Source organism: Rana temporaria, chromosome 3, assembly GCF_905171775.1.
Source record: "Rana temporaria chromosome 3, aRanTem1.1, whole genome shotgun sequence".
Taxonomy (NCBI): Eukaryota; Metazoa; Chordata; class Amphibia; order Anura; family Ranidae; genus Rana; species Rana temporaria.
The window spans coordinates 488,631,206-488,658,235 of NC_053491.1; the positions used below are offsets into that span (position 1 = coordinate 488,631,206).

The window sequence follows — 27,030 nt, forward strand, 5'->3', positions numbered from 1 at the left end:
GTGACCTATGCAGAAACCTACTGGGAGGATTCACTCCATTTATCCGTCTAGCTCACCTAAAGTAATTGGCCGGTGGCAGAGGCCCTAGAGCCAGGTCTGTGAGAGAGATCTGTTCCTCCCAGAAAATCCTAAGTGACACTTCGGCTGCCAGGCTTGTGAGAGGGGTCTGTGCGGGGGCACTTTACCCACTCCAACTAGAGTGGCGACGAGCCACAATCTGATACTACCGAGAGCAGGACTGCTGGGTTCATATCCGGGCCTGATACTGCAAAGTTCTCCCTTTTCTTTCATCAACCTGCTCTTCCCACTTAAAGCGGTGGTTCACCCTAAAAACTACTTTTTCTTATTCCACTGCCCCCCCACATTACAATCCGATTAAGGCTCTTATTATTTTTTCCATGCTGTACATACCTTAGTACAGCATCTTCACCCGTGGCATCCGGGTTGCGAGTCCCGCGGGAGTGGGCGTTCCTCACATGCCGGTGATTGACGTTTTGCCCAAAAACGAGCTCTCCCCCGTCACGTAAGCCGCGTCACGGTTGGCGAAAGGAGCCGAACGGCGAGTCGGCGCTATACTGCGCATGCGCATCGCCGTTCGGCTCCTTTCGCCAATCGTGACGCGGCTTACGCGACGGGGGGAGAGCTCGTTTTTGGGCAAAACGTCAATCAAACACATGTGAGGAACGCCCACTCCCGCGGGACTCGTGGGAGTGTACATGCTGTACTAGGGTATGTACAGCAGGAAAAAAATAATAAGAGCCTTAATCGTATTGTAATGTGGGGGGGCAGTGGAATAAGAAAATTTAGTTTTTAGGGTGAACCTCCCCTTTAATGTTGATGTTGGCCGTGTTTGGCCTGGAATAAAGCATTGGAAAACCCTTTATTCACTGCCTGGACATTCGCTCACTGCTTTGTTCTCCAACTACACCCATACGCCACATTAAGGTAACTCAATACGCCGATCCCAAAACAAATCAGCGGCTCCTGCGGGGGTATCGCTACATACTGTATTTCCAAAAGTATTGGGACGCCTGCCTTTACACGCACATGACCTTTAATGGCATCCCAGTCTTAGTCCGTAGGGTTCGATATTGAGTTGGCTCACCAGCTTCATCTCTTCTGGGAAGGCCGTCCACAAGGTTTAGGAGTGTGTCTATGGGAAGGTTTAACCATTCTTCCAGAGGAGCATTTGTGAGGTCAGGCGCTGATGTTGGACGAGAAGGCCTGGCTTGCAGTCTCCGCTCTAATTCATCCCAAATGTGTTCTATTGGGTTGAGGTCAGGACCAGTCAAGTTCCTCCACCCCAAACTCGCTCCTCCATGTCTTTATGGACCTTGCTTTGTGCACTGGTGGGCAGTCATGTGGGAACAGGAAGGGGCCGTCCCCAAACTCCTCCCACAAAGTTGGGAGCATAAAACTGTCCAAAATTTCTTGGTATGCTGACGCCTTAAAGCGGAAGTAAACTCCTCCATAAAATAGTTCAGTTTCCGGCATGTGCCGGAAATGTAACAATCCTATTGGTTTGTACTCTCAACCAAACTGTCAAACCATCCAATGGCTGATGTCATAACTGATCACATGTGCAGCATCATGGCAGTTGCAGATTAAACAGAGGCAAAGATGGCAGCTTCCTTGGCTGAAAACTATAGCAGGGTTTACTTCCACTTTAGGGCTCTTTCACACGTCCACTCAGTTTTTTAGATCATTTTTTTTTTCATCAGTTGATCCGTTTTTTCATCCGTTTTTCATCTGTTTTCCGTCAGTTTACATCCGTTTCCGATCCGTTTTTCGTCCGTTTTTCCATCCGTTTTTCCATCCGTTTTTTCCATCCGTTTTTTCATCCGTTTTTATTTTATTTATTTTTTTCGGGCTTTTTACATATTTTGATGAAAAACGGATGTTAGCGGATCGGATGGTAAATGGATCGTCCGCTAACGTCCGTTTTTCGTCCGTTCCGTTTTTTTGACGGAAGAAAAATAGGGTTTTCTTCCGTTCAAAAAAACGGAGCTTAACGGAGACGGATGTTAGCGGACGTTAGCGGATGCTCATCCGCTAACGGACGCTAACCCATAGGAAAGCATTGCAGTCCGTTAACGGACGTCCAAAAAACGGACGAACGGAACGGACGTGTGAAAGAGCCCTTAAGAGTTCCCTTCACTGGAACTAAGGGACCAACCCAACCCCTGAAAGACAACCCCCACACCATAATCCCCCCTCCACCAAATTATTTGGACCAGTGCACAAAGCAAGGTCCATAAAGACATGGATGGGTGAGTCTGGGGTGGAGGAACTTGACTGGCCTGCACAGAGTCCTGACCTCAACCCGATAGAATACCTTTTGGGATGAATTAGAGCGGAGACTGCGAGTCAGGCCTTCTCGTCCAACATCAGTGCCTGACCTCACAAATGCGTCTCTGGAAGAACGGTCAAACATTTCCATAGACCATGGGTGCTCAACCTGTGGTCCTCCAGCTGTCGCCCAACTATAATTCCCATCATGCCTCTGCCTTTGGGAGTGGTGCTTGTAACTATCAGCTTTGCAATGCCTCATGGGACTTGTAGTTCTGCAACAGCTGGAGGGCCAACGGTTGCGCACCCATGCGGCATAGACACCCTCCTAAACCTTGCGGACGGCCTTCCCAGAAGAGGTGAAGCTGTTATAGCTGCAAAGGGCGGGGCCAACTCAATATTGAACCCTACGTACTAAGACTGGGATGCCACTAAAGTTAATAGGCTAGATTCAGGTAGCCGGGCGCATTGTTACGGCGGCGTAGCGTATCGTATTTACGCTACGCCGCTGTAAATCAGAGAGGCAAATGCTGTATTCACAAAGCACTTGCCTCCTAAGTTACGGCGGCGTAGCGTAAATGGGGCCGGCGTAAGCGCGCCTAATTCAAATGAGGGGGGCGTGTTTTATGTAAATGGGTGGTGACCCGACGTGATTGACGTTTTTTTACGAACGGCGCATGCGCCGTCCGTGTACATATCCCAGTGTGCATTGCGGCAAAGTACGTCGCAAGGACGTATTGGTTTCGACGTGAACGTAAATTACGTCCAGTCCTATTCGCGAACGACTTACGCAAACGACGTAAAAAATTCAAAATTCGACGCGGGAACGACGTCCATACTTAACATTGCGTACGCCTCATAGAAGCAGGAGCAACGTTACGCCGGAAAAGCCTTACGCAAACGACGTAAAAAAATTACGTTGGGCGCACGTACGTTTCTGAATCGGCGTATCTAGGTAATTTGCATATTCTACGCCGAAAACGACGGAAGCGCCACCTAGCGGCCAGCGTAAATATGCACCCTAAGATACGACGGCGTAAGAGACTTACTCCAGTCGGATCTTAGCCTAATTTCCGGCGTATCTTGTTTTCTGAATACAGAAAAAAGATACGCCGGCGCAGCTTTGAATTTACACGGCGTATCTATGGATACACCGGCGTAAATTCTTGCTGAATCCGACCCGATGTGCGTGTAAAGGCAGGCGTCCCAATACTTTTGGTGATCTAGGACACGGCTCTGGTGTAGATGAATGGAATCCCCGGCTGCTTTGTTCCTCAGCAGTGAACCGCCAACAAGAGGTTAAATTCTCCATGGGGGGAGGGGCTGAGCTCAGATTACTGGATACATTGCTTCCTCTCTATTCTCTGATAAAGTGTCTGCCAACAAAGGGTTACATTTCTATGAGGTCATCATACAGGAGTGTGTGACAGGAGGAGTGAGACTCTCCTGAAGTCTAGATAGACTCTGACCAGGGAAGGCGGTGAGGGTTGGGTGGCAGAGGAGGGGGAGGGGGGTGGTGAGTGTACGTACGTACGGCATAGGTGAGCGACACGATGGCCGGATACAAGGTGCGAGCGGCGGAGTCGGGGGACTGCGAGGAAATCATACGGATGATCCAGGTGGGATGATGGGAGTTGTATTCCTATGGAAAGGCAGCAGATGACCCCCAGCAGTCCTCTCCCCTCCCCCCCTCCTCCAAGCACATGGCTGGAAGTGTGAATGGAATCCCAACCACAGCTAATGCTGGAGACCGTCTGAGTTCCCGGGTCTGTACACCCGCTGTGCCCATTATGAGGGGTTCCCACCATCCCTGTGCTGAGTTCCCGGGTCTGTACACCCGCTGTGCCCATTATGAGGAGTTCCCACCATCCCTGTGCTGAGTTCCCGGGGTCTGTACACCCGCTGTGCCCATTATGAGGGGTTCCCACCATCCCTGTGCTGAGTTCCCAGGTCTGTACACCCGCTGTGCCCATTATGAGGGGTTCCCACCATCCCTGTGCTGAGTTCCCGGGTCTGTACACCCGCTGTGCCCATTATGAAGGGTTCCCACCATCCCTGTGCTGAGTTCCCGGGTCTGTACACCCGCTGTGCCCATTATGAGGGGTTCCCACCATCCCTGTGCTGAGTTCCCGGGTCTGTGCACCCGCTGTGCCCATTATGAGGGGTTCCCACCATCCCTGTGCTGAGTTCCCGGGTCTGTACACCCGCTGTGCCCATTATGAGGGGTTCCCACCATCCCTGTGCTGAGTTCCCGGGTCTGTACACCCGCTGTGCCCATTATGAGGGGTTCCCACCATCCCTGTGCTGAGTTCCCGGGTCTGTGCACCCGCTGTGCCCATTATGAGGGGTTCCCACCATCCCTGTGCTGAGTTCCCGGGGTCTGTACACCCGCTGTGCCCATTATGAGGGGTTCCCACCATCCCTGGGCTGAGTTCCCGGGTCTGTATACCCGCTGTGCCCATTATGAGGGGTTCCCACCATCCCTGTGCTGAGTTCCCGGGTCTGTACACCCGCTGTGCCCATTATGAGGGGTTCCCACCATCCCTGGGCTGAGTTCCCGGGTCTGTATACCCGCTGTGCCCATTATGAGGGGTTCCCACCATCCCTGTGCTGAGTTCCCGGGTCTGTACACCCGCTGTGCCTATTATGAGGGGTTCCCACCATCCCTGTGCTGAGTTCCCGGGTCTGTACACCTGCTGTGCCCATTATGAGGGGTTCCCACCATCCCTGTGCTGAGTTCCCGGGTCTGTGCACCCGCTGTGCCCATTATGAGGGGTTCCCACCATCCCTGTGCTGAGTTCCCGGGTCTGTACACCCGCTGTGCCCATTATGAAGGGTTCCCACCATCCCTGTGCTGAGTTCCCGGGTCTGTACACCCGCTGTGCCCATTATGAGGGGTTCCCACCATCCCTGTGCTGAGTTCCCGGGGTCTGTACACCCGCTGTGCCCATTATGAGGGGTTCCCACCATCTCTGTGCTGAGTTCCCGGGTCTGTACACCCGCTGTGCCCATTATGAGGGGTTCCCACCATCCCTGTGCTGAGTTCCCGGGTCTGTGCACCCGCTGTGCCCATTATGAGGGGTTCCCACCATCCCTGTGCTGAGTTCCCGGGTCTGTACACCCGCTGTGCCCATTATGAGGGGTTCCCACCATCCCTGTGCTGAGTTCCCGGGTCTGTACACCCGCTGTGCCCATTATGAGGGGTTCCCACCATCCCTGTGCTGAGTTCCCGGGTCTGTGCACCCGCTGTGCCCATTATGAGGGGTTCCCACCATCCCTGTGCTGAGTTCCCGGGGTCTGTACACCCGCTGTGCCCATTATGAGGGGTTCCCACCATCCCTGGGCTGAGTTCCCGGGTCTGTATACCCGCTGTGCCCATTATGAGGGGTTCCCACCATCCCTGTGCTGAGTTCCCGGGTCTGTACACCCGCTGTGCCCATTATGAGGGGTTCCCACCATCCCTGGGCTGAGTTCCCGGGTCTGTATACCCGCTGTGCCCATTATGAGGGGTTCCCACCATCCCTGTGCTGAGTTCCCGGGTCTGTACACCCGCTGTGCCCATTATGAGGGGTTCCCACCATCCCTGGGCTGAGTTCCCGGGTCTGTACACCCGCTGTGCCCATTATGGAAGGTTCCTACTAGGGTTTGACCGGTACCGTCTTTTTATCAGCTATTTGCATCGATACAAAAAGAATCGTACTGCAAAGAATTGTAGGCGATCCGAAAAGGATTGCGGTGTGATTCCTGTCCGAATCGCATGTGATTTCCCCCTCCGCACTGCTCCTGTGTGTGTATAGAAAGGGTTTAAAGCGCCATCTAGTGGGCAGTTTAATTTATTTTAGAATTTACCGTGCTTATCTGGCTACATGCAAAATAATCTACAATATCAGTGGCGGTGCGTCCATAGAGGGTGCAGGAGTGCCGCCCCCTCTCTCTCCTGCACCGCCACTGAACAATACATAGATTCATTCGTTGCATGAATCTATGTATTGTTGCTGCCGCCCACTATTCAGATGGCTGGTCCCCTGGTGAGCGCCGGCCATCTGAATAACGGCAGCTGGTTGGCTTTGGAAGTGCCTATCAGAGCCAGCGTCACGGGCGGTGCGTTCCCTGTTTAACACTGGCAGGCATCTCAGCCAATCAGGTTCACCGGTTCTGGTTACCGGTAGCCTGATTGGCTGAAGCGTCATCGAGGGCGGGAGAAGACATCGAGGGACGGTGGAAGCAGGATGGCTGACCCCAAAAATTTAAGTGCCGTGCGGAAATGGGGAGGGGGAATTTTACAGGGCACAGTGGCAGCATTTAAAAGGGCACAGTGGCTATGATTGTCGGGCACAGTGGCGAGAACAATTGATGGGCACAGTGGTAACGTTTGATGGCATTGCACAGTGGCTGCATTTGGCAGGGCACAGTGGTGACAATTGATGGGCACAGTGGCGATAAATGATGGCACAGTGGCTGCGTTTGATGGCATGACACAGTGGTGACAATTGATAGCACAGTGGCTGCGTGTAATGGCATGGCACAGTGGTGGCAGTTGATTGGCACAGTGGCTGCGTTTGATGGCATGGCACAGTGGCGACAATTGATGGCACAGTGGCGACAATTGATTGCATGGCACAGTGGCTGCGTTTGATGGGCACAGTGGCTGCAATTGATGGGCACAGTGGCTGCAATTGATGGGCACAGTAGCTGTGTATGATGGGCACAGTGAGGCTGCAATTGTTTTTTTTTTTTTTTTTTTGTTTGCGCCCCCCCAAAAAAATTTGAGCACCAGCCGCCACTGATCTACATAGGTGTCCCATTCCGCCGATGATAGAAAATAACGGTCGCTGGAGGTGCTCCCAGGGATGGAGGAGAAGTTTTGGCACCCCGTCGTGGGTATAGGGAAGAATTGATGTCAGCTTGGGGGCAGACTGCCTCTACGTCTCCTCCGGCGCCCCTGATTTGCTACCATCGGCGGACCGGGACAATGGCGGCTCCTCCTCTGGGTTTCCTGGACAAAGCCTCTACTTGAGGAAGCCACCATTCCCTCTAGGCTCTAATCTCTGATCGGTAATCTCTTCAGCCGGGGTAGATCGACACTGAGCACACCGGGTCGGAGAAGATCTCGGTACAAGAGCTTGCGAAGTCCACTTTGGTCCTCAGACACAACCAGTCGCCCCAAGGAAGGCCCCAATATAGGCTTGACCCCCTGGCTCCATGATTGTAGGGTTTTGCCTATGTAGCATGTTCCAATCTGGTGAGCCTGAAGAACCTCCTTCGTGTTTAAATGACAAGGCCATCTCTTTGGATCTTGGTTCCACCGGCTGCCTCTCCATACCTTGTAGAGGCAGAACTATGGACCACCACCACTCCTGACTTATCACTTGAATCTTCATCCAGGCAACCCCCTCCCATGGAGGATGGACTACTTCTTCTCCAGTGTCATCTGCGGAGGGTCCAAAGTCTGAAACTGTTAGTAATGTTGTTGATCCTCCATAGACCAGCCCAGAGGCGGCTCTTTAATTAGGTGGTCGCCTAGGGCCTCGCACTCACAGGGGCCTCGCGGCCCCATAATTTGCCTCTGCTCAATCACTGTGTGATAGATCCGTACAACTTTCTGCAGCCATTTTTATTTGCTTGAATTGGGGGCCCCCATTTCTAAGTTTTGCTTAAGGCCTCACAAAGCCTGGAGCCGCCTCTGGACAAGCCAACCAGCAGCATACCAGGTACGTCGCTGGACTTCAAGTGTTTTTACTGGGATGATGCCTGCAGCTTCTGGCATCACCCCGGTACCATTTTCTAGAGCGGCTGTCTTGTAAAAGCAATCCAAGTGCCTTACTAGCCGCTATCTTGCTTTTACAAGCTTCTAGAGGGGACACCAGTGGCGGCTGGTGCTTGATCGGTCAGTGGGAGCGGCAGACGGACCTGACCACGGACCCCCTACCTCAATGCTCCAGCCCGCACCGGGCACCATACCCACACACCCCAGGCACCGGCTCACTCACACTGTGCTGCCCCTGGACTGACATGTAGAGACAGCGGCGGCTTCCCACCTCCATCGTTCGGACTTCGAACCCCCTGCGTCTCCTCTGCATCACGGCAGCCATATATCTCCTCCCTCCTTCCTTCCTCCTAGGCCAATAGAATGGCTTCTCCTTTTGGCCAATCGGGGGGAAACGGGTCTCAGGACCCATTTCCTGATCGGCTGGGAGATTCATTCACTATTGTCACACAACTGGGTAGGCTCCGGGCACAGTGCTCTGCGCCCCGAGCCCACCCTTTTTTGGAGCCTATTGGAGCTTTAGCCTCTAAGCATGTGCTTCAAAAGAAAAACAGAAAACATTGGAATCCATGTGTCCGGCGCCCTGCATGTAGATTAGGGGGCTGGATGCATGAATAGGGCAAAACAGTGCCCCTGTGCCCCTAATGGACGGCACGCCATTGGGGGACACCACCTTCCACAGCTCTACCAGGATCTCCTGTCCCACCGGTCGTCCCGATCAACCAGCCAGCTGATCATAGAGCCCAACAAAGACTGGAACTGCTTTGTGGGACTCTATGGTAGAGTAACTTTGAAGCGATGACCTGACCTCACTTTTGGTTTCCCCCGGATGTAAACGGCGTCATCATTTAAAAATCAAAAGCATTAAAAAAAAACGATCTCGGTGGTCTGAATGCTTTTAAGGGCAGAGGAGGAGGAATTCTATTTATTTAGGGGTTCTAAAAAATCTTATATCAAAAAAATACTGATTGTTACATGTGAACAAAAAGTGCCAGAAAAGGCCCCGACTGGAGGTGGATAGTAGAAACCTCCAGACCCGGTATCTATGGCACAGCTCGCTGGCCTTCTATCCATGACTTCTGCCATAACCGGACAAGAGGCGCCCACCTTGGCTCCACGTTGGGGACTGGATGGAAATGCTTCCTGCAGTCTGTCCTCCTACCCTACGACTCTGAGGGGAGAACATTACTCGGGTGTAGGCCTCTCTCGCCTATACAGTTAGTAACTCCAAATAAGGAGCCATGGACAAGTGGGGACATCTAGTGGTAGAAATTGACAACTACATGCTTTGCCTACACTCAGGGCTCCATAGAGAACTTCTAACATGATTCCACATAAGGAACTAAGGACAAGTGGGGACATCTAGTGGTAGAAGTTGAAAACTACATGCTTTGCCTACACTGAGGGCTCCATAGAGAACTTCTAACATGATTCCACATAGGGAACCAAGGACAAGTGGTGACATCTAGTGGAAGAAATTGAAATCGACCTGCTTTGCCTACACTGAGGGCTCCATAGAGAACTTCTAACATGATTCCACATAGGGAACTAAGGACAAGTGGGGACATCTAGTGGTAGAAGTTGAAAACAACATGCTTTGCCTACACTGAGGGCTCCATAGAGAACTTCTAACAAGATTCCACATAGGGAACCAAGGACAAGTTGGGACATCTAGTGGTACAAATTGACAACTACATGCTTTGCCAACCCTGAGGGCTCCATAGAGAACTTCTAACATGATTCCACATGGGGAACTAAGGACAAGTGGGGACATCTAGTGGTAGAAATTAAAAACGACCTGCTTTGCCTACACTGAGGGCTCCATAGAGAACTTCTAATATGATTCCACATGGGGAACTAAGGACAAGTGGGGACATCTAGTGGTAGAAATTAAAAACGACCTGCTTTGCCTACACTGAGGGCTCCATAGAGAACTTCTAACACGATTCCACATAGGGAACTAAGGACAAGTGGCGACATCTAGTGGTAGAAATTGAAAACGGATAAATACAGACACAAATTCTCCTGCACTTGGGAGTGAGCCCGTCCAAAGTGATTGTGGTAAATCTTCATCTTGGTTCAATAAGGATAAGCCATGTCTTACTGCCCTCTAAAGGTCGGGGAGTCTGTTATTCTGAAACCACAAGAGAAAGAAAGAGCGCACCGACCTAGTGCATTATCCTTAAGCCTCGTACACGCGATCGGAACTTCCATCTGACTTTCCCGTGGATTTTGGTCCAAAGGGCGTTGGCCGTGAACTTGTTCTGCATACACACAGCCAACATTCACGAACCATGTGGTTTTTCAGCTCTTTACCGCCACCCTTTGGGCAACGTCTGCTATTGTTGTCTGATCTTTAGCATTGGTTCTGAGCATGCGTGTTTATACTTTTGGACTTTAGTCAGATGGACTTGTGTACACACGATCGGATTAGCCGACGTAGGACATTTGTTGCCGGAAAGTTTGTCTGTTCTCACAGCGAACATTTGTCAGATGAAAAAGCGAAAAAGTTTGTCTGAGCGTACAGACGGTCAGATTGTCCGCTAAAACATTTTATTGTCAAAAAGTCAGATCGTGTGTGTAACGGCTACCCACTGGTGTGAGGGTCTCAGCCGTTGGAGACGTCCTTTTCCCTGGCAAGCTGCGATATGCAGGTACCGCCGGTATATCCCATCGAACGCCCTTCCAAGAAACGAGACGTGCTACGTTTGAAGGGTCAAGCAGACTGACTTTATTTTCCACATTTTTCCTCCTTATATCTGGTTACAACTGTACAGAAACAAATGACACTCCCCCCTCATCACACACTAAGGCTAATTACTAAACATTCTTTAATAACAACAAAACCTTCACCCACTCCGTCTCCTAGGCAGACGTTTCGTCTCCGCATACAGAGACAGTGTTATCACACATAAACAGTTTTTAGCATGCATAATTATAGTTCTGAGAGCAGACCTGGGATTAACACCTGTCCATTACAACACCTTTATACAAGAACAATGGACTGTCTCCCAGGCCCTGACGCAATTAGCATGTCACTAGACTGAGTCATAGAATATTGACTGGTTGGGGTCACAATTAACCCACATCTTGTAGTCTCTCAAGATCCTGCAATTATTATCAATGTCCAGGCAGAATAGTCCATAATCCGTTACACTGCCCCCCTTTTGTGGAACACTCCGGCAGACCCGGATTGATCCTTTTCGGATCAACTTGGGGATGTCCGGTCTGCTGTTAGGGTAAAAGTTCCGTTTGCCTGGACAGTCCGTCGGCCTTCCCATTGGCTTACCAGGTCGGTAGCTGATGGTGACGGTGAATAATAGAATTCAATTCTGGAACAGTCACTTGCTTTGCTCTCTCAATGGCTCCCAAAACCTGTTGCTGATGCTCTTGGGACAGATACGGCACCACCTGGATGCAAATCCCATTTAATCTTTTGACAATTTCCGCCTGTTTGTGCATTTCAATGTTCAAGCCACGGGACATCTCATAATACGTGACATAGTGTCGTTGCATCTCTGATTTCTCACTGGCCAACTTGTCACATTCCCATTTTAGACTGTGATATTGTGCCGGATCTACAGTACATGTCGGGGAAGGTAGTCTTACCCGGTTCTCAGCAGCAAGTGGGTTGATTCCAGCAACGCGGGTGGTCACGGCACAAGCAGCAGCAGGTGTAGGTAAATAAGCCGAAGTCAGAGGGCCAATGTCGTTGCCCAGCACCACCTCGGCAGGTAGGTTGTCCATGATACCAACTGTGGTCTTTCCTGACCCGGCTCCCCAGTCTAAGTGCACCCGGGTGGTGGGTACGCGAAATACAGCACCCCCTGCGACCCGGATGGCAACTGTGCGAGTGGACACGTTCTCTGGCTTTACCAGATGTTTTTGAATCAGAGTGATAGTAGTCCCGGAATCTCTTAAGCCTTGTGCTACTTGTCCATTCACTCGTACCTCCTGACGGGGATGCTGACGGTTATCCGGAGAGGCCGCTTGTATTTGGTCTGCCTCATACCAAATTCCCAGACATTCCTCAGGGCCCCCTTCGGTCTCCAGGCAGTGGGCCGCAGAGGGACGTGATGGAGTGACCTCTGTGTTGGGTGTTGTGCGTCTCCAATTGTTATTTGTAGCTCTCAAAGGGCAATAACAAGCAATATGTCCCGTGTCGCTGCAGTGATGGCACGTCACCCTAGGCGAATCCCGGGGGTAGTTGCTAGGCCCCTGAGGACGTGGTGGGACTGGAGCCCGAAACTCTGGGCATGGGGTGACGGTTGGAGTACGCGGTTCTACCTTCTGAGCCAGCCGTGTAGTACCCTGGCTTACTTTCCTCGTCTCCGCGTACTCATCTGCTAGCCGAGCCGCCTCGTTTAAGTTAGCGGGCCGCCGATCTCGTACCCAGTCTTGTATGTCTGCGGCCAGGTCTTGAAAGAAATGTTCCATTAGGAACAGCTGCAATACTTCCTCCCCGGTGTTGGCCTTGCACCCTTGGACCCAAAGGGATGCCACCCTTTGTAACTGGTTGGCCCATTCCATGTGGGAGTCCACAGCCATCTTCTTGGACTCCCGAAAGCGCCGGCGGTAGGCTTCTGGAGTTACGGCGTATCGGGTTAGCAGCACCTTTTTAACTTGCTGGTATTGTAAAATATCCTCTGGAGCGAGAGCCCGAAAGGCTTCATTGGCTTTGCCCGACAATTTCCCCGACAAAATAGTGACCCATTGGTCTGGTGGTACCTGGTGTAGTGAGCACTGCCTCTCAAAGTCCGCCAAATATCCATCGATTTCCTCCTCACTTTCTACAAAAGCTTTAAATGCAGTGAACGGTATTTTCTTTCCTGTAGCAGCAGGTGGGGGGGTAGGAACTGCATGTGTAATGGGCTGTCTCGCTCTTACCAGTTCCAGTTCTTGTCTCCTCTTAGTTTGTATCTCTTCCCTTGCTTCCCGGAACAGCTGGTTGATTAGTTCCACGGACGTTTCTGGATACAAGGATAATCTCCGCTGTACAATCACAGTAATTACATCTTCTTTGCTGACAGGTGCAAGGGGCTCCGTTCCTTCCATGGATCCATCCATTTCGTCCAGCTCCAGCAGTTTAGCTATCAGCTCCCTCCGTGGTCTGTTGCTGGCGCTCCTACCACGACTCTCCAATAGATCTTTTAGTGTGGATCTTTTCAGCCTGGCGTACTGCGACTCCATTCAGCACTTGCTCTTTGGATAAAAGGACCATCCCACCGCTGCCAACCAATGTAACGGCTACCCACTGGTGTGAGGGTCTCAGCCGTTGGAGACGTCCTTTTCCCTGGCAAGCTGCGATATGCAGGTACCGCCGGTATATCCCATCGAACGCCCTTCCAAGAAACGAGACGTGCTACGTTTGAAGGGTCAAGCAGACTGACTTTATTTTCCACATTTTTCCTCCTTATATCTGGTTACAACTGTACAGAAACAAATGACACTCCCCCCTCATCACACACTAAGGCTAATTACTAAACATTCTTTAATTAATAACAACAAAACCTTCACCCACTCCGTCTCCTAGGCAGACGTTTCGTCTCCGCATACAGAGACATTGTTATCACACATAAACAGTTTTTAGCATGCATAATTATAGTTCTGAGAGCAGACCTGGGATTAACACCTGTCCATTACAACACCTTTATACAAGAACAATGGACTGTCTCCCAGGCCCTGACGCAATTAGCATGTCACTAGACTGAGTCATAGAATATTGACTGGTTGGGGTCACAATTAACCAACATCTTGTAGTCTCTCAAGATCCTGCAATTATTATCAATGTCCAGGCAGAATAGTCCATAATCCGTTACAGTGTGTAAGGGTAAATGCTCATCCTATGGTCCAACATCAAATTACATCACATGATACCATATTGGTCAGTCCATATTGCATCAACAGGTGAGGCAGGAGGTAGACATCCAGAATTAACGCATTTCGAGGTAAAAAAACACTTCCTCAGAGCCAACTGAGGTTTTTTTACCTCGAAATGCATTAGCTCTGGATGTCTACCTCCTGCCTCACCTGTTGATGCAATATGGACTGACCAATATGGTATCATGTGATGTAATTTGATTTGGACCATATGATAAGCATTTACTTTTACTCTAACTGTAATGTAATTTTGTGAGTAGAATACTTCCCACTTTTTACTAATAAAAATAATGTTTTTTAAGGATAATAGATTCTTTGGTTCTCGTTCTCGTTCTCTTTCTCGTTCTCCTTCTCGTTCTCTCTCTCTCGTTCTCTCTTTTTCTCTCTCGCTCTCTCTTTTTCGCTCTCTCTCGCTCTCTCTTTTTCGCTCTCTCTCGCTCTCTCTTTTTCGCTCTCTCTCGCTCTCGTTCTCTCTTTTTCTCTCTCTCTCTCTCGTTCTCTCTTTTTCTCTCTCTCTCGTTCTCTCTTTTTCTCTCTCTCTCGTTCTCTCTTTTTCTCTCTCTCTCGTTCTCTCTCTCTCTCTCTCTCTCTCTCTCGTTCTCTCTCTCTCTCTCGTTCTCTCTCTCTCTCTCTCTTTCTCTCCTTTTTCTTGTTCTCTCTCTCGTTCTCTCGTTCTCTCTTTTTCTCTCTCTCTCGTTCTCTCTTTTTCTCGTTCTCTTTTTCTCTCTCTCTCGTTCTCTCTTTTTCTCTCTCTCTCTCGTTCTCTCTTTTTCTCGTTCTCTTTTTCTCTCTCTCTCGTTCTCTCTTTTTCTCTCTCTCTCGTTCTCTCTTTTTCTCTCTCTCTCGTTCTCTCTTTTTTCTCTCTCTCTCGTTCTCTCTTTTTTCTCTCTCTCTCGTTCTCTCTTTTTTCTCTCTCTCTCGTTCTCTCTTTTTCTCTCTCTCTCGTTCTCTCTTTTTCTCTCTCTCTCGTTCTCTCTCTCTCTCTCGTTCTCTCTCTCTCTCTCGTTCTCTCTCGTTCTCGTTCTTGTTCTCTCGTTCTCGTTCTCTCTCTCTCTCGTTCTCTCTCTCTCTCGTTCTCTCTCTCTCTCGTTCTCTCTCTCTCTCGTTCTCTCTCGTTCTCTCGTTCTCTCTCGTTCTCTCTCGTTCTCTCTCGTTCTCTCGTTCTCTCTCGTTCTCTCTCGTTTTCTCTCGTTCTCTCGTTCTCTCTCGTTCTCTCGTTCTCTCGTTCTCTCTCGTTCTCTCTCGTTCTCTCTCGTTCTCTCTCTCTCTCGTTCTCGTTCTCTCTCTCTCTCGTTTTCTCGTTCTCTCTCTCTCTCTCTCTCTCTCTCTCGTTCTCGTTCTCGTTCTCGTTCTCTCTCTCGTTCTCTCTCTCTCTCGTTCTCTCGTTCTCTCTCTCTCTCGTTCTCTCTCTCTCTCGTTCTCTCTCGTTCTCTCGTTCTCTCTCGTTCTCTCGTTCTCTCTCGTTCTCTCGTTCTCTCGTTCTCTCTCTCGTTCTCTCTCTCTCTCTCTCTCGTTCTCTCTCTCTCTCGTTCTCTCGTTCTCTCTCGTTCTCTCTCGTTCTCTCTTGTTCTCTCTCGTTCTCTCTCGTTCTCTCGTTCTCTCTCTCGTTCTCTCTCGTTCTCGTTCTCTCTCGTTCTCTCTCGTTCTCTCTCGTTCTCTCTCGTTCTCTCTCGTTCTCTCTCGTTCTCTCTCGTTCTCTCTCGTTCTCTCTCTCTCTCGTTCTCGTTCTCTCTCTCTCTCTCTCTCTCGTTCTCGTTCTCGTTCTCGTTCTCTCTCTCTCTCGTTCTCTCTCTCTCTCGTTCTCTCTCTCTCTCGTTCTCTCTCTCTCTCTCTCTCGTTCTCTCTCGTTCTCTCGTTCTCTCTCTCTCGTTCTCTCGAACCAAGGACAAGTGGGGACATCTAGTGGTAGAAATTGACAACTACACTGTAGCTAATTATATCTGTATATATTTTTTTGTTGCAGGAATTGGCGGAATATGAGAAGTTATCGGATCAGGTGAAGAATACAGCAGAAGGTGGGCGGAGCTGAAACCTCGTTATTTGTGACTGGTGACACCCACTTTGGGGTATTTGGAGAGAGGGAGGAATTTTCCGTGTCGGATATAATTTTCTGCACATATTTGGGATAATCAGATCATCCAATGAGCTTGTCACTCAGAAAATTGGGAAAAATCCGGAGGGGGGGCATTGGGTCAGGTGACATTTAGCCCGGTCACCATTGTTTTTATTTTTTAGGAAATAACCTCTGTGCTGTACCCCACCCCCTTTGTTATCTATCTCTATCTCTCTATCTCTATCTATATATATATATTAATATTATATAATTTTTTTTTTTTTTATCTATCTATCTATCTATCTATCTATCTATCTATCTATCTATCTATCTTTCCCCCTGTACCATCCCTCTCCTGTGTAATCCTGCCCCTGTTCCACCCCATTCCTCTTACCACTATAATAAGTGTCCCCCTCCCCCCACCACCTTAACAGGACTTTTAATACTTTGCCCTAATATTAGATTTTATCCCCATTCACCACTCCTGTGTACTTTGCATAGAATCTGCTTATAGATTGGCCTCCATATTTACCACTCCCATTATTTTTTTCCTTCCACAGGGCTGCGCCGTGACGGATTTGAGGAGCCCTCCCCTCTATTCCGCTGCTTGGTGGCCGAGGCAGAAGATGAACAGAAAAGAGCAGAAGGTATCGGGAGGGGCCAATCTACTCTTTGTGGGAGGGGCTCTAATATTGTTGTTATTATTATTATTATTATTATTATTATTATTATTATTATTATTATTATTCCATGAGAACAGAGCCTTCTATCATTGTGCTGCTCACAAATCTGGGAAGGGTGCAGTACACACACATAACCGGTAGAGGGCAGTGTGCCACCATTTCTGCTTCCATGAGAATGTTTGTTATAACTGATACAAAGTTTCTTTCACATAAATAGAAGGAAGAACAACAAACAAAAGAGAATCCGCACTAAAGAGTGAAAAGTGTGAAGTGGCTTTATCAGTCTATTATTCTGTTTCAACAGAAGCATTACTCCTCACCTCACCTCTGTTCTCCATCCCATATCTCCTCTCCTCACCTCTGTTTCCCGTCCCATAGCTCCTCCACCTCACCTCTGTTCCCCATCCTATAGCTCCTCACCTCACCTCTGTTCCCCATCCCATAGCTCCTCACCTCTGTTCTCCATCCCATAGCTCCTCACCTCTGTTCTCCATCCCATAGCTCCTCTCCTCTCCTCACCTCTGTTCTCCATCCCATAGCTCCTCACCTCTGTTCTCCATCCCATAGCTCCTCACCTCTGTTCTCCATCCCATAGCTCCTCACCTCACCTCTGTTCTCCATCCCATAGCTCCTCACCTCTGTTCCCCATCCCATAGCTCCTCACCTTACCTCTGTTCTCCATCCCATAGCTCCTCACCTCTGTTCTCCATCCCATAGCTCCTCACCTCTGTTCCCCATCCCATAGCTCCTCACCACTGTTCTCCATCCCATAGCTCCTCACCTCTGTTCTCCATCCCATAGCTCCTCACCACTGTTCCCCATCCCATAGCTCCTCACCTCTGTTCTCCATCCCATAGCTCCTCACCTCTGTTCTCCATCCCATAGCTCCTCTCCTCTCCTCACCTCTGTTCTCCATCCCATAGTTCCTCACCTCACCTCTGTTCTCCATCCCATATCTCCCCACCTCACCTCTGTTCTCCATCTCATAGCTCCTCACCTCACCTCTGTTCCCCATCCCATATCTCCCCCTCCTCACCTCTGTTCCCCATCCCATATCTCCCCCTCCTCACCTCTGTTCTCCATCCCATATCTCCGAATCCTCACCTCTGTTCTCCATCCCATATCTCCCCCTCCTCACCTCTGTTCTCCATCCCATATCTCCTCACCTCTGTTCCCCATCCCATAGCTCCTCACCTCGCCTCTGTTCCCCATCCCATAGCTCCTCACCTCACCTCTGTTCTCCATCCCATATCTCCGAATCCTCACCTCTGTTCTCCATCCCATATCTCCCCCTCCTCACCTCTGTTCTCCATCCCATAGCTCCTCACCCCACCTCTGTTCTCCATCCCATAGCTCCTCACCTCACCTCTGTTCTCCATCCCATAGCTCCTCACCTCACCTCTGTTCTCCATCCCATAGCTCCTCACCTCACCTCTGTTCTCCATCCCATAGCTCCCCACCTCACCTCTGTTCCCCATCCCATAGCTCCTCACCTCACCTCTGTTCTCCATCCCATAGCTTCTCGCCTCACCTCTGTTCTCCATCCCATAGCTCCCCACTTCACCTCTGTTCTCCATCCCATAGCTCCTCACCTCACCTCTGTTCTCCATCCCATAGCTCCTCACCCCACCTCTGTTCCCCATCCCATAGCTCCTCACCTCACCTCTGTTCTCCATCCCATAGCTCGTCACCTCTGTTCCCCATCCTATAGCTCCTCACTTCACCTCTGTTCTCCATCCCATAGCTCCTCACCTCACCTCTGTTCTCCATCCCATAGCTCCTCACTTCACCTCTGTTCTCCATCCCATAGCTCCTCACCTCACCTCTGTTCTCCATCCCATAGCTCCTCACCTCACCTCTGTTCTCCATCCCATAGCTCCTCACCTCACCTCTGTTCTCCATCTCATAGCTCCTCTCCTCACCTCTGTTCTCCATCCCATAGCTCCTCACCCCACCTCTGTTCCCCATCCCATAGCTCCTCACCTCACCTCTGTTCCCCATCCCATAGCTCCTCACCTCACCTCTGTTCTCCATCCCATAGCTCCCCACTTCACCTCTGTTCCCAATCCCATAGCTCCTCACCTCACCTCTGTTCTCCATCACATAGCTCCCCACTTCACCTCTGTTCCCCATCCCATAGCTCCTCACCTCACCTCTGTTCCCCATCCCATAGCTCCTCACCTCACCTCTGTTCTCCATCCCATAGCTCCTCACCTCACCTCTGTTCCCCATCCCATAGCTCGTCACCTCACCTCTGTTCCCCATCCCATAGCTCCTCACCTCACCTCTGTTCTCCATCTCATAGCTCCTCACCTCTGTTCTCCATCCCATAGCTCCTCACCCCACCTCTGTTCCCCATCCCATAGCTCCCCACTTCACCTCTGTTCTCCATCCCATAGCTCCTCACCCCACCTCTGTTCCCCATCCCATAGCTCCTCACCCCACCTCTGTTCCCCATCCCATAGCTCCTCACCTCACCTCTGTTCTCCATCCCATAGCTTCTCACCTCACCTCTGTTCTCCATCCCATAGCTTCTCACCTCACCTCTGTTCCCCATCCCATAGCTCGTCACCTCTGTTCCCCATCCCATAGCTCCCCACTTCACCTCTGTTCCCCATCCCATAGCTCCTCACCTCACCTCTGTTCTCCATCTCATAGCTCCTCTCCTCACCTCTGTTCCCCATCCCATAGCTCCTCTCCTCACCTTTGTTCTCCATCCCATAGCTCCTCACCTCACCTCTGTTCTCCATCCCATAGCTCCTCACCTCACCTCTGTTCTCCATCTCATAGCTCCTCTCCTCACCTCTGTTCCCCATCCCATAGCTCCTCTCGTCACCTCTGTTCCCAATCCCATAGCTCCTCACCTCACCTCTGTTCTCCATCCCATAGCTCCCCACTTCACCTCTGTTCCCCATCCCATAGCTCCTCACCTCACCTCTGTTCTCCATCCCATAGCTCGTCACCTCTGTTCCCCATCCCATAGCTCCTCACCTCACCTCTGTTCTCCATCCCATAGCTCCTCACCTCACCTCTGTTCTCCATCCCATAGCTCGTCACCTCTGTTCCCCATCCCATAGCTCCTCACCTCTGTTCTCCATCCCATAGCTCCTCACCTCACCTCTGTTCTCCATCTCATAGCTCCTCTCCTCACCTCTGTTCCCCATCCCATAGCTCCTCTCCTCACCTCTGTTCTCCATCCCATATCTCCCCACCTCACCTCTGTTCCCCATCCCATAGCTCCTCACCTCACCTCTGTTCTCCATCTCATAGCTCCTCTCCTCACCTCTGTTCCCCATCCCATAGCTCCTCTCCTCACCTTTTTTCTCCATCCCATAGCTCCTCACCTCACCTCTGTTCTCCATCCCATAGCTTCTCGCCTCACCTCTGTTCCCCATCCCATAGCTCCTCACCTCACCTCTGTTCTCCATCCCATAGCTTCTCGCCTCACCTCTGTTCCCCATCCCATAGCTCCTCACCTCACCTCTGTTCTCCATCCCATAGCTCCTCTCCTCTCCTCTCCTCACCTCTGTTCCCCATCCCATAGCTCCTCTCCTCACCTCTGTTCTCCATCCCATAGCTCCTCACCTCACCTCTGTTCCCCATCCCATAGCTCCTCACCTCACCTCTGTTCTCCATCCCATAGCTCCTCACCTCACCTCTGTTCTCCATCCCATAGCTCCTCACCTCACCTCTGTTCTCCATCCCATAGCTCCCCACCTCACCTCTGTTCCCCATCCCATAGCTCCTCACCTCACCTCTGTTCTCCATCCCATAGCTTCTCGCCTCACCTCTGTTCTCCATCCCATAGCTCCCCACTTCACCTCTGTTCTCCATCCCATAGCTCCTCACCTCACCTCTGTTCTCCATCCCATAGCTCCTCACCCCACCTCTGTTCCCCATCCCATAGCTCCTCACCTCACCTCTGTTCTCCATCCCATAGCTCGTCACCTCTGTTCCCCATCCTATAGCTCCTCACTTCACCTCTGTTCTCCATCCCATAGCTCCTCACCTCACCTCTGTTCTCCATCCCATAGCTCCTCACTTCACCTCTGTTCTCCATCCCATAGCTCCTCACCTCACCTCTGTTCTCCATCCCATAGCTCCTCACCTCACCTCTGTTCTCCATCCCATAGCTCCTCACCTCACCTCTGTTCTCCATCTCATAGCTCCTCTCCTCACCTCTGTTCTCCATCCCATAGCTCCTCACCCCACCTCTGTTCCCCATCCCATAGCTCCTCACCTCACCTCTGTTCCCCATCCCATAGCTCCTCACCTCACCTCTGTTCTCCATCCCATAGCTCCCCACTTCACCTCTGTTCCCAATCCCATAGCTCCTCACCTCACCTCTGTTCTCCATCACATAGCTCCCCACTTCACCTCTGTTCCCCATCCCATAGCTCCTCACCTCACCTCTGTTCCCCATCCCATAGCTCCTCACCTCACCTCTGTTCTCCATCCCATAGCTCCTCACCTCACCTCTGTTCCCCATCCCATAGCTCGTCACCTCACCTCTGTTCCCCATCCCATAGCTCCTCACCTCACCTCTGTTCTCCATCTCATAGCTCCTCACCTCTGTTCTCCATCCCATAGCTCCTCACCCCACCTCTGTTCCCCATCCCATAGCTCCCCACTTCACCTCTGTTCTCCATCCCATAGCTCCTCACCCCACCTCTGTTCCCCATCCCATAGCTCCTCACCCCACCTCTGTTCCCCATCCCATAGCTCCTCACCTCACCTCTGTTCTCCATCCCATAGCTTCTCACCTCACCTCTGTTCTCCATCCCATAGCTTCTCACCTCACCTCTGTTCCCCATCCCATAGCTCCTCTCCTCACCTTTGTTCTCCATCCCATAGCTCCTCTCCTCACCTCTGTTCCCCATCCCATAGCTCCTCTCCTCACCTTTGTTCTCCATCCCATAGCTCCTCACCTCACCTCTGTTCTCCATCCCATAGCTCCTCACCTCACCTCTGTTCTCCATCTCATAGCTCCTCTCCTCACCTCTGTTCCCCATCCCATAGCTCCTCTCGTCACCTCTGTTCCCCATCCCATAGCTCCTCACCTCACCTCTGTTCTCCATCCCATAGCTCCCCACTTCACCTCTGTTCCCCATCCCATAGCTCCCCACTTCACCTCTGTTCCCCATCCCATAGCTCCTCACCTCACCTCTGTTCTCCATCTCATAGCTCCTCTCCTCACCTCTGTTCCCCATCCCATAGCTCCTCTCCTCACCTTTGTTCTCCATCCCATAGCTCCTCACCTCACCTCTGTTCTCCATCCCATAGCTCCTCACCTCACCTCTGTTCTCCATCTCATAGCTCCTCTCCTCACCTCTGTTCCCCATCCCATAGCTCCTCTCGTCACCTCTGTTCCCAATCCCATAGCTCCTCACCTCACCTCTGTTCTCCATCTCATAGCTCCCCACTTCACCTCTGTTCCCCATCCCATAGCTTCTCACTTCACCTCTGTTCTCCATCCCATAGCTCCTCACCTCACCTCTGTTCTCCATCCCATAGCTTCTCACTTCACCTCTGTTCTCCATCCCATAGCTCCTCTCCTCACCTCTGTTCCCCATCCCATAGCTCCCCACTTCACCTCTGTTCTCCATCCCATAGCTCCTCACCTCACCTCTGTTCTCCATCCCATAGCTCCTCACCCCACCTCTGTTCCCCATCCCATAGCTCCTCACCTCACCTCTGTTCTCCATCCCATAGCTCGTCACCTCTGTTCCCCATCCCATAGCTCCTCACCTCACCTCTGTTCCCCATCCCATAGCTCCTCTCCTCTCCTCTGTTCCCCATCCCATAGCTCCTCTCCTCACCTCTGTTCCCCATCCCATAGCTCCTCACCTCACCTCTGTTCCCCATCCCATAGCTCCTCTCCTCTGTTCCCCATCCCATAGCTCCTCTCCTCACCTCTGTTCCCCATCCCATAGCTCCCCACTTCACCTCTGTTCTCCATCCCATAGCTCCTCACCCCACCTCTGTTCCCCATCCCATAGCTCCTCACCTCACCTCTGTTCTCCATCCCATAGCTCCTCACCTCACCTCTGTTCTCCATCCCATAGCTCCTCACCTCACCTCTGTTCCCCATCCCATAGCTCCTCACCTCACCTCTGTTCTCCATCCCATAGCTCGTCACCTCTGTTCCCCATCCCATAGCTCCCCACTTCACCTCTGTTCCCCATCCCATAGCTCCCCACTTCACCTCTGTTCTCCATCCCATAGCTCCTCTCCTCACCTATGTTCCCCATCCCATAGCTCCTCTCCTCACCTTTGTTCTCCATCCCATAGCTCGTCACCTCTGTTCCCAATCCCATAGCTCCTCACCTCACCTCTGTTCCCCATCCCATAGCTCCTCTCCTCTCCTCTGTTCCCCATCCCATAGCTCCTCTCCTCTCCTCTGTTCCCCATCCCATAGCTCCTCACCTCACCTCTGTTCTCCATCCCATAGCTCCTCACCTCACCTCTGTTCTCCATCCCGTAGCTCCTCACCTCACCTCTGTTCTCCATCCCATAGCTCCTCACCCCACCTCTGTTCCCCATCCCATAGCTCCTCACCCCACCTCTGTTCCCCATCCCATAGCTCCTCACCTCACCTCACCTCTGTTCTCCATCCCATAGCTCGTCACCTCTGTTCCCCATCCCATAGCTCCCCACTTCACCTCTGTTCTCCATCCCATAGCTCCTCACCTCTGTTCTCCATCCCATAGCTCCCCACCTCACCTCTGTTCCCCATCCCATACCTCCTCACCTCTGTTCTCCATCCCATAGCTCCTCTCCTCACCTCTGTTCCCCATCCCATAGCTCCTCACCTCTGTTCCCCATCCCATAGCTCCTCACCTCTGTTCTCCATCCCATACCTCCTCACCTCTGTTCTCCATCCCATAGCTCCTCACCTCACCTCTGTTCCCCATCCCATAGCTCCTCACCTCACCTCTGTTCTCCATCCCATAGCTTCCCACCTCACCTCTGTTCTCCAACCCATAGCTCCTCACCTCACCTCTGTTCTCCATCCCATAGCTCCTCACTTTACCTCTGTTCTCCATCCCATAGCTTCCCACCTCACCTCTGTTCTCCATCCCATAGCTCCCCACCTCACCTCTGTTCTCCATCCCATAGCTCCTCACCTCACCTCTGTTCCCCATCCCATAGCTCCTCTCCTCTGTTCCCCATCCCATAGCTCCTCTCCTCACCTCTGTTCCCCATCCCATAGCTCCCCACTTCACCTCTGTTCTCCATCCCATAGCTCCTCACCCCACCTCTGTTCCCCATCCCATAGCTCCTCACCTCACCTCTGTTCTCCATCCCATAGCTCCTCACCTCACCTCTGTTCTCCATCCCATAGCTCCTCACCTCACCTCTGTTCCCCATCCCATAGCTCCTCACCTCACCTCTGTTCTCCATCCCATAGCTCGTCACCTCTGTTCCCCATCCCATAGCTCCCCACTTCACCTCTGTTCCCCATCCCATAGCTCCCCACTTCACCTCTGTTCTCCATCCCATAGCTCCTCTCCTCACCTATGTTCCCCATCCCATAGCTCCTCTCCTCACCTTTGTTCTCCATCCCATAGCTCGTCACCTCTGTTCCCAATCCCATAGCTCCTCACCTCACCTCTGTTCCCCATCCCATAGCTCCTCTCCTCTCCTCTGTTCCCCATCCCATAGCTCCTCACCTCACCTCTGTTCTCCATCCCATAGCTCCTCACCTCACCTCTGTTCTCCATCCCGTAGCTCCTCACCTCACCTCTGTTCTCCATCCCATAGCTCCTCACCCCACCTCTGTTCCCCATCCCATAGCTCCTCACCCCACCTCTGTTCCCCATCCCATAGCTCCTCACCTCACCTCACCTCTGTTCTCCATCCCATAGCTCGTCACCTCTGTTCCCCATCCCATAGCTCCCCACTTCACCTCTGTTCTCCATCCCATAGCTCCTCACCTCTGTTCTCCATCCCATAGCTCCCCACCTCACCTCTGTTCCCCATCCCATACCTCCTCACCTCTGTTCTCCATCCCATAGCTCCTCTCCTCACCTCTGTTCCCCATCCCATAGCTCCTCACCTCTGTTCCCCATCCCATAGCTCCTCACCTCTGTTCCCCATCCCATAGCTCCTCACCTCTGTTCTCCATCCCATACCTCCTCACCTCTGTTCTCCATCCCATAGCTCCTCACCTCACCTCTGTTCCCCATCCCATAGCTCCTCACCTCACCTCTGTTCCCCATCCCATAGCTCCTCTCCTCACCTCTGTTCTCCATCCCATAGCTTCCCACCTCACCTCTGTTCTCCAACCCATAGCTCCTCACCTCACCTCTGTTCTCCATCCCATAGCTCCTCACTTTACCTCTGTTCTCCATCCCATAGCTTCCCACCTCACCTCTGTTCTCCATCCCATACCTCCTCGCCTCTGTTCTCCATCCCATAGCTCCCCACCTCACCTCTGTTCTCCATCCCATACCTCCTCGCCTCTGTTCTCCATCCCATAGCTCCTCGCCTCTGTTCTCCATCCCATACCTCCTCACCTCTGTTCTCCATCCCATAGCTCCTCACCTCTGTTCTCCATCTCATAGCTCAGTCTTCAGATAGATGCAAGTGCAGTTGCACACATTTCCCCAGAGCTCAGTGAATGAGGTGAAATTCTGCTGATTTCGATCCTCCAATCATGTGCATGCAAAAATGCTGTTTGTTTTTTAAGTTCTTTCCACCTGATTGGGCATTCTGTACAAAGTGAAGCTTCTGGGGGAAATTGGCGCAACTGCAAAGTGCACAGTCTATTTTCCTTTATATATAATTTTTTTTTTTTCAGTTCCTCATTCAAAGAATATGAAATATTAATCTGGGCCCATTCTTATGTTTTCAGGCCCTCGGTTGGTGGGTTATGCTCTGTCCCACTACATCTACAGCACGTGGGAGGGACGATCGTTGTACCTAGAGGACCTCTATGTCATGCCGTCATACAGAGGTGCAGTATACCTGATTTATGATGGGGGGAGGAGCCAACCAGATCACATGTTCACCCTTCCAGACTTGCCCCCCCCCCACCACAATATATGATGTCATAGTGTAATGTAAAATTGATGTTTTACCCCTCCCAGGACATAACTTTTTTTAGATTTTTTTTTTGTTTTGTGTTTTTTTTTTGTTGTTTTTTATTTTTCTTCGTGTTTTTTTTCTTCTTTCATTATTTCTCTTTTCTTCTTCTTTTTTTCTTTTCTGTTTTTTATTTGTTTTTTACATGTTTTTTTTATTTATTTTTGTCTTATTTGTTTACTACTGTTGGCTTTTATTCTTTCTCTTTCTCTTTCTCTTTTTTTTTTTTTTTACATCCTAAGTTTATTTTTTTATTTTTTTTTCTCTATTTTCGATTAAAGCTCTGCATAAACTGTGCTCTATAAATCCTGTATAATAATAGTGCTGCCCACATCCATAGCGCATGAATAAAAACTTTTGCCCCTCCCCCATCTGATCAGGTCAAATTTTCTTTCGTTTAATGGGCGTGTCCTAATTTACCCCTCCCAGGACATAACTTTTTTAGAATTTTTTTGTTTTGTGTTTTTTTTTTTTTTGTTTTTATTGTTCTTTGTGTTTTTTTTCTTCTTTCATTACGGTATTTCTCTTTTCTTCTTTCTATTCTTTCTTTTTATTATTTTTTTTACATGTTTTTTTTATTTATTTTTCTCTTTTTGTCTTACTTGTTTACTACTGTTGTTTTTTTTATTCTCTCTCTCTCTCTCTCTCCTATTTTTTTTTTTTATGTTTTTGTTTTCTCTATTTTCGATTAAAGCTCTGCATAAACTGTGCTCTATAAATCCTGTATAATAATAGTGCTGCCCACATCCATAGCGCATGAATAAAAACTTTGCCCCTCCCCCATCTGATCAGTTCAAATTGTCTTTCGTTTAATGGGCGTGTCCTAATAACCAGTGCGAGACAGTTATTGGTCTGTTGTTCATGGGAATCAGCTATTGGCAGGGGCGGACTGACCATTGAGGCTCTCAGGCACTGCCTGAGGGACCCATGCCACTAGGGGGCCCCATCAGGGTTGCCAGGGACAGTGTGTAAAATTCTGTGTTTTTTTTTTTGTTTTGTTTTTTACATCTGTCCCTGATATGTCCGAAACCGACATGCTTTTGATGTGAAAATCCTGAGATTTTAGCTGCCCCGCCTCTGCACTGCCTACTGGCATGGTGGCCATCTGTAAGCCCGGGGGGCCCCATAGTCTTCTATTGCCCGGGGGCCCCATGAGTTGTCAGTCCGCCCCTGGCTATTGGTTAGTAGGTTTACACTGACTGATCGCTAGACAACCGCTAGGGGGAGACGGGACAGACTTGTATAGGAAATAGTCCTAGGACTGTAGAAAA

At 50.7% G+C, this 27,030-nt stretch overlaps 1 protein-coding gene across 1 annotated transcript in view; it reads left to right on the forward strand.

Annotated features, from left to right (window-relative positions):
* Positions 1 to 3,785: 3,785 nt before the first annotated feature.
* Positions 3,786 to 27,030, forward strand: part of SAT2 (spermidine/spermine N1-acetyltransferase family member 2) — a 30,283-nt gene continuing 7,038 nt past the window's right edge. The window contains exons 1-4 of the mRNA XM_040347127.1: positions 3,786 to 3,908; positions 15,900 to 15,951; positions 16,550 to 16,636; positions 25,530 to 25,631. Coding sequence (XP_040203061.1) covers positions 3,843 to 3,908; positions 15,900 to 15,951; positions 16,550 to 16,636; positions 25,530 to 25,631 — 307 coding nt within the window. The 5' untranslated portion in view covers positions 3,786 to 3,842. The remainder of the gene's footprint in view (positions 3,909 to 15,899; positions 15,952 to 16,549; positions 16,637 to 25,529; positions 25,632 to 27,030) is intronic.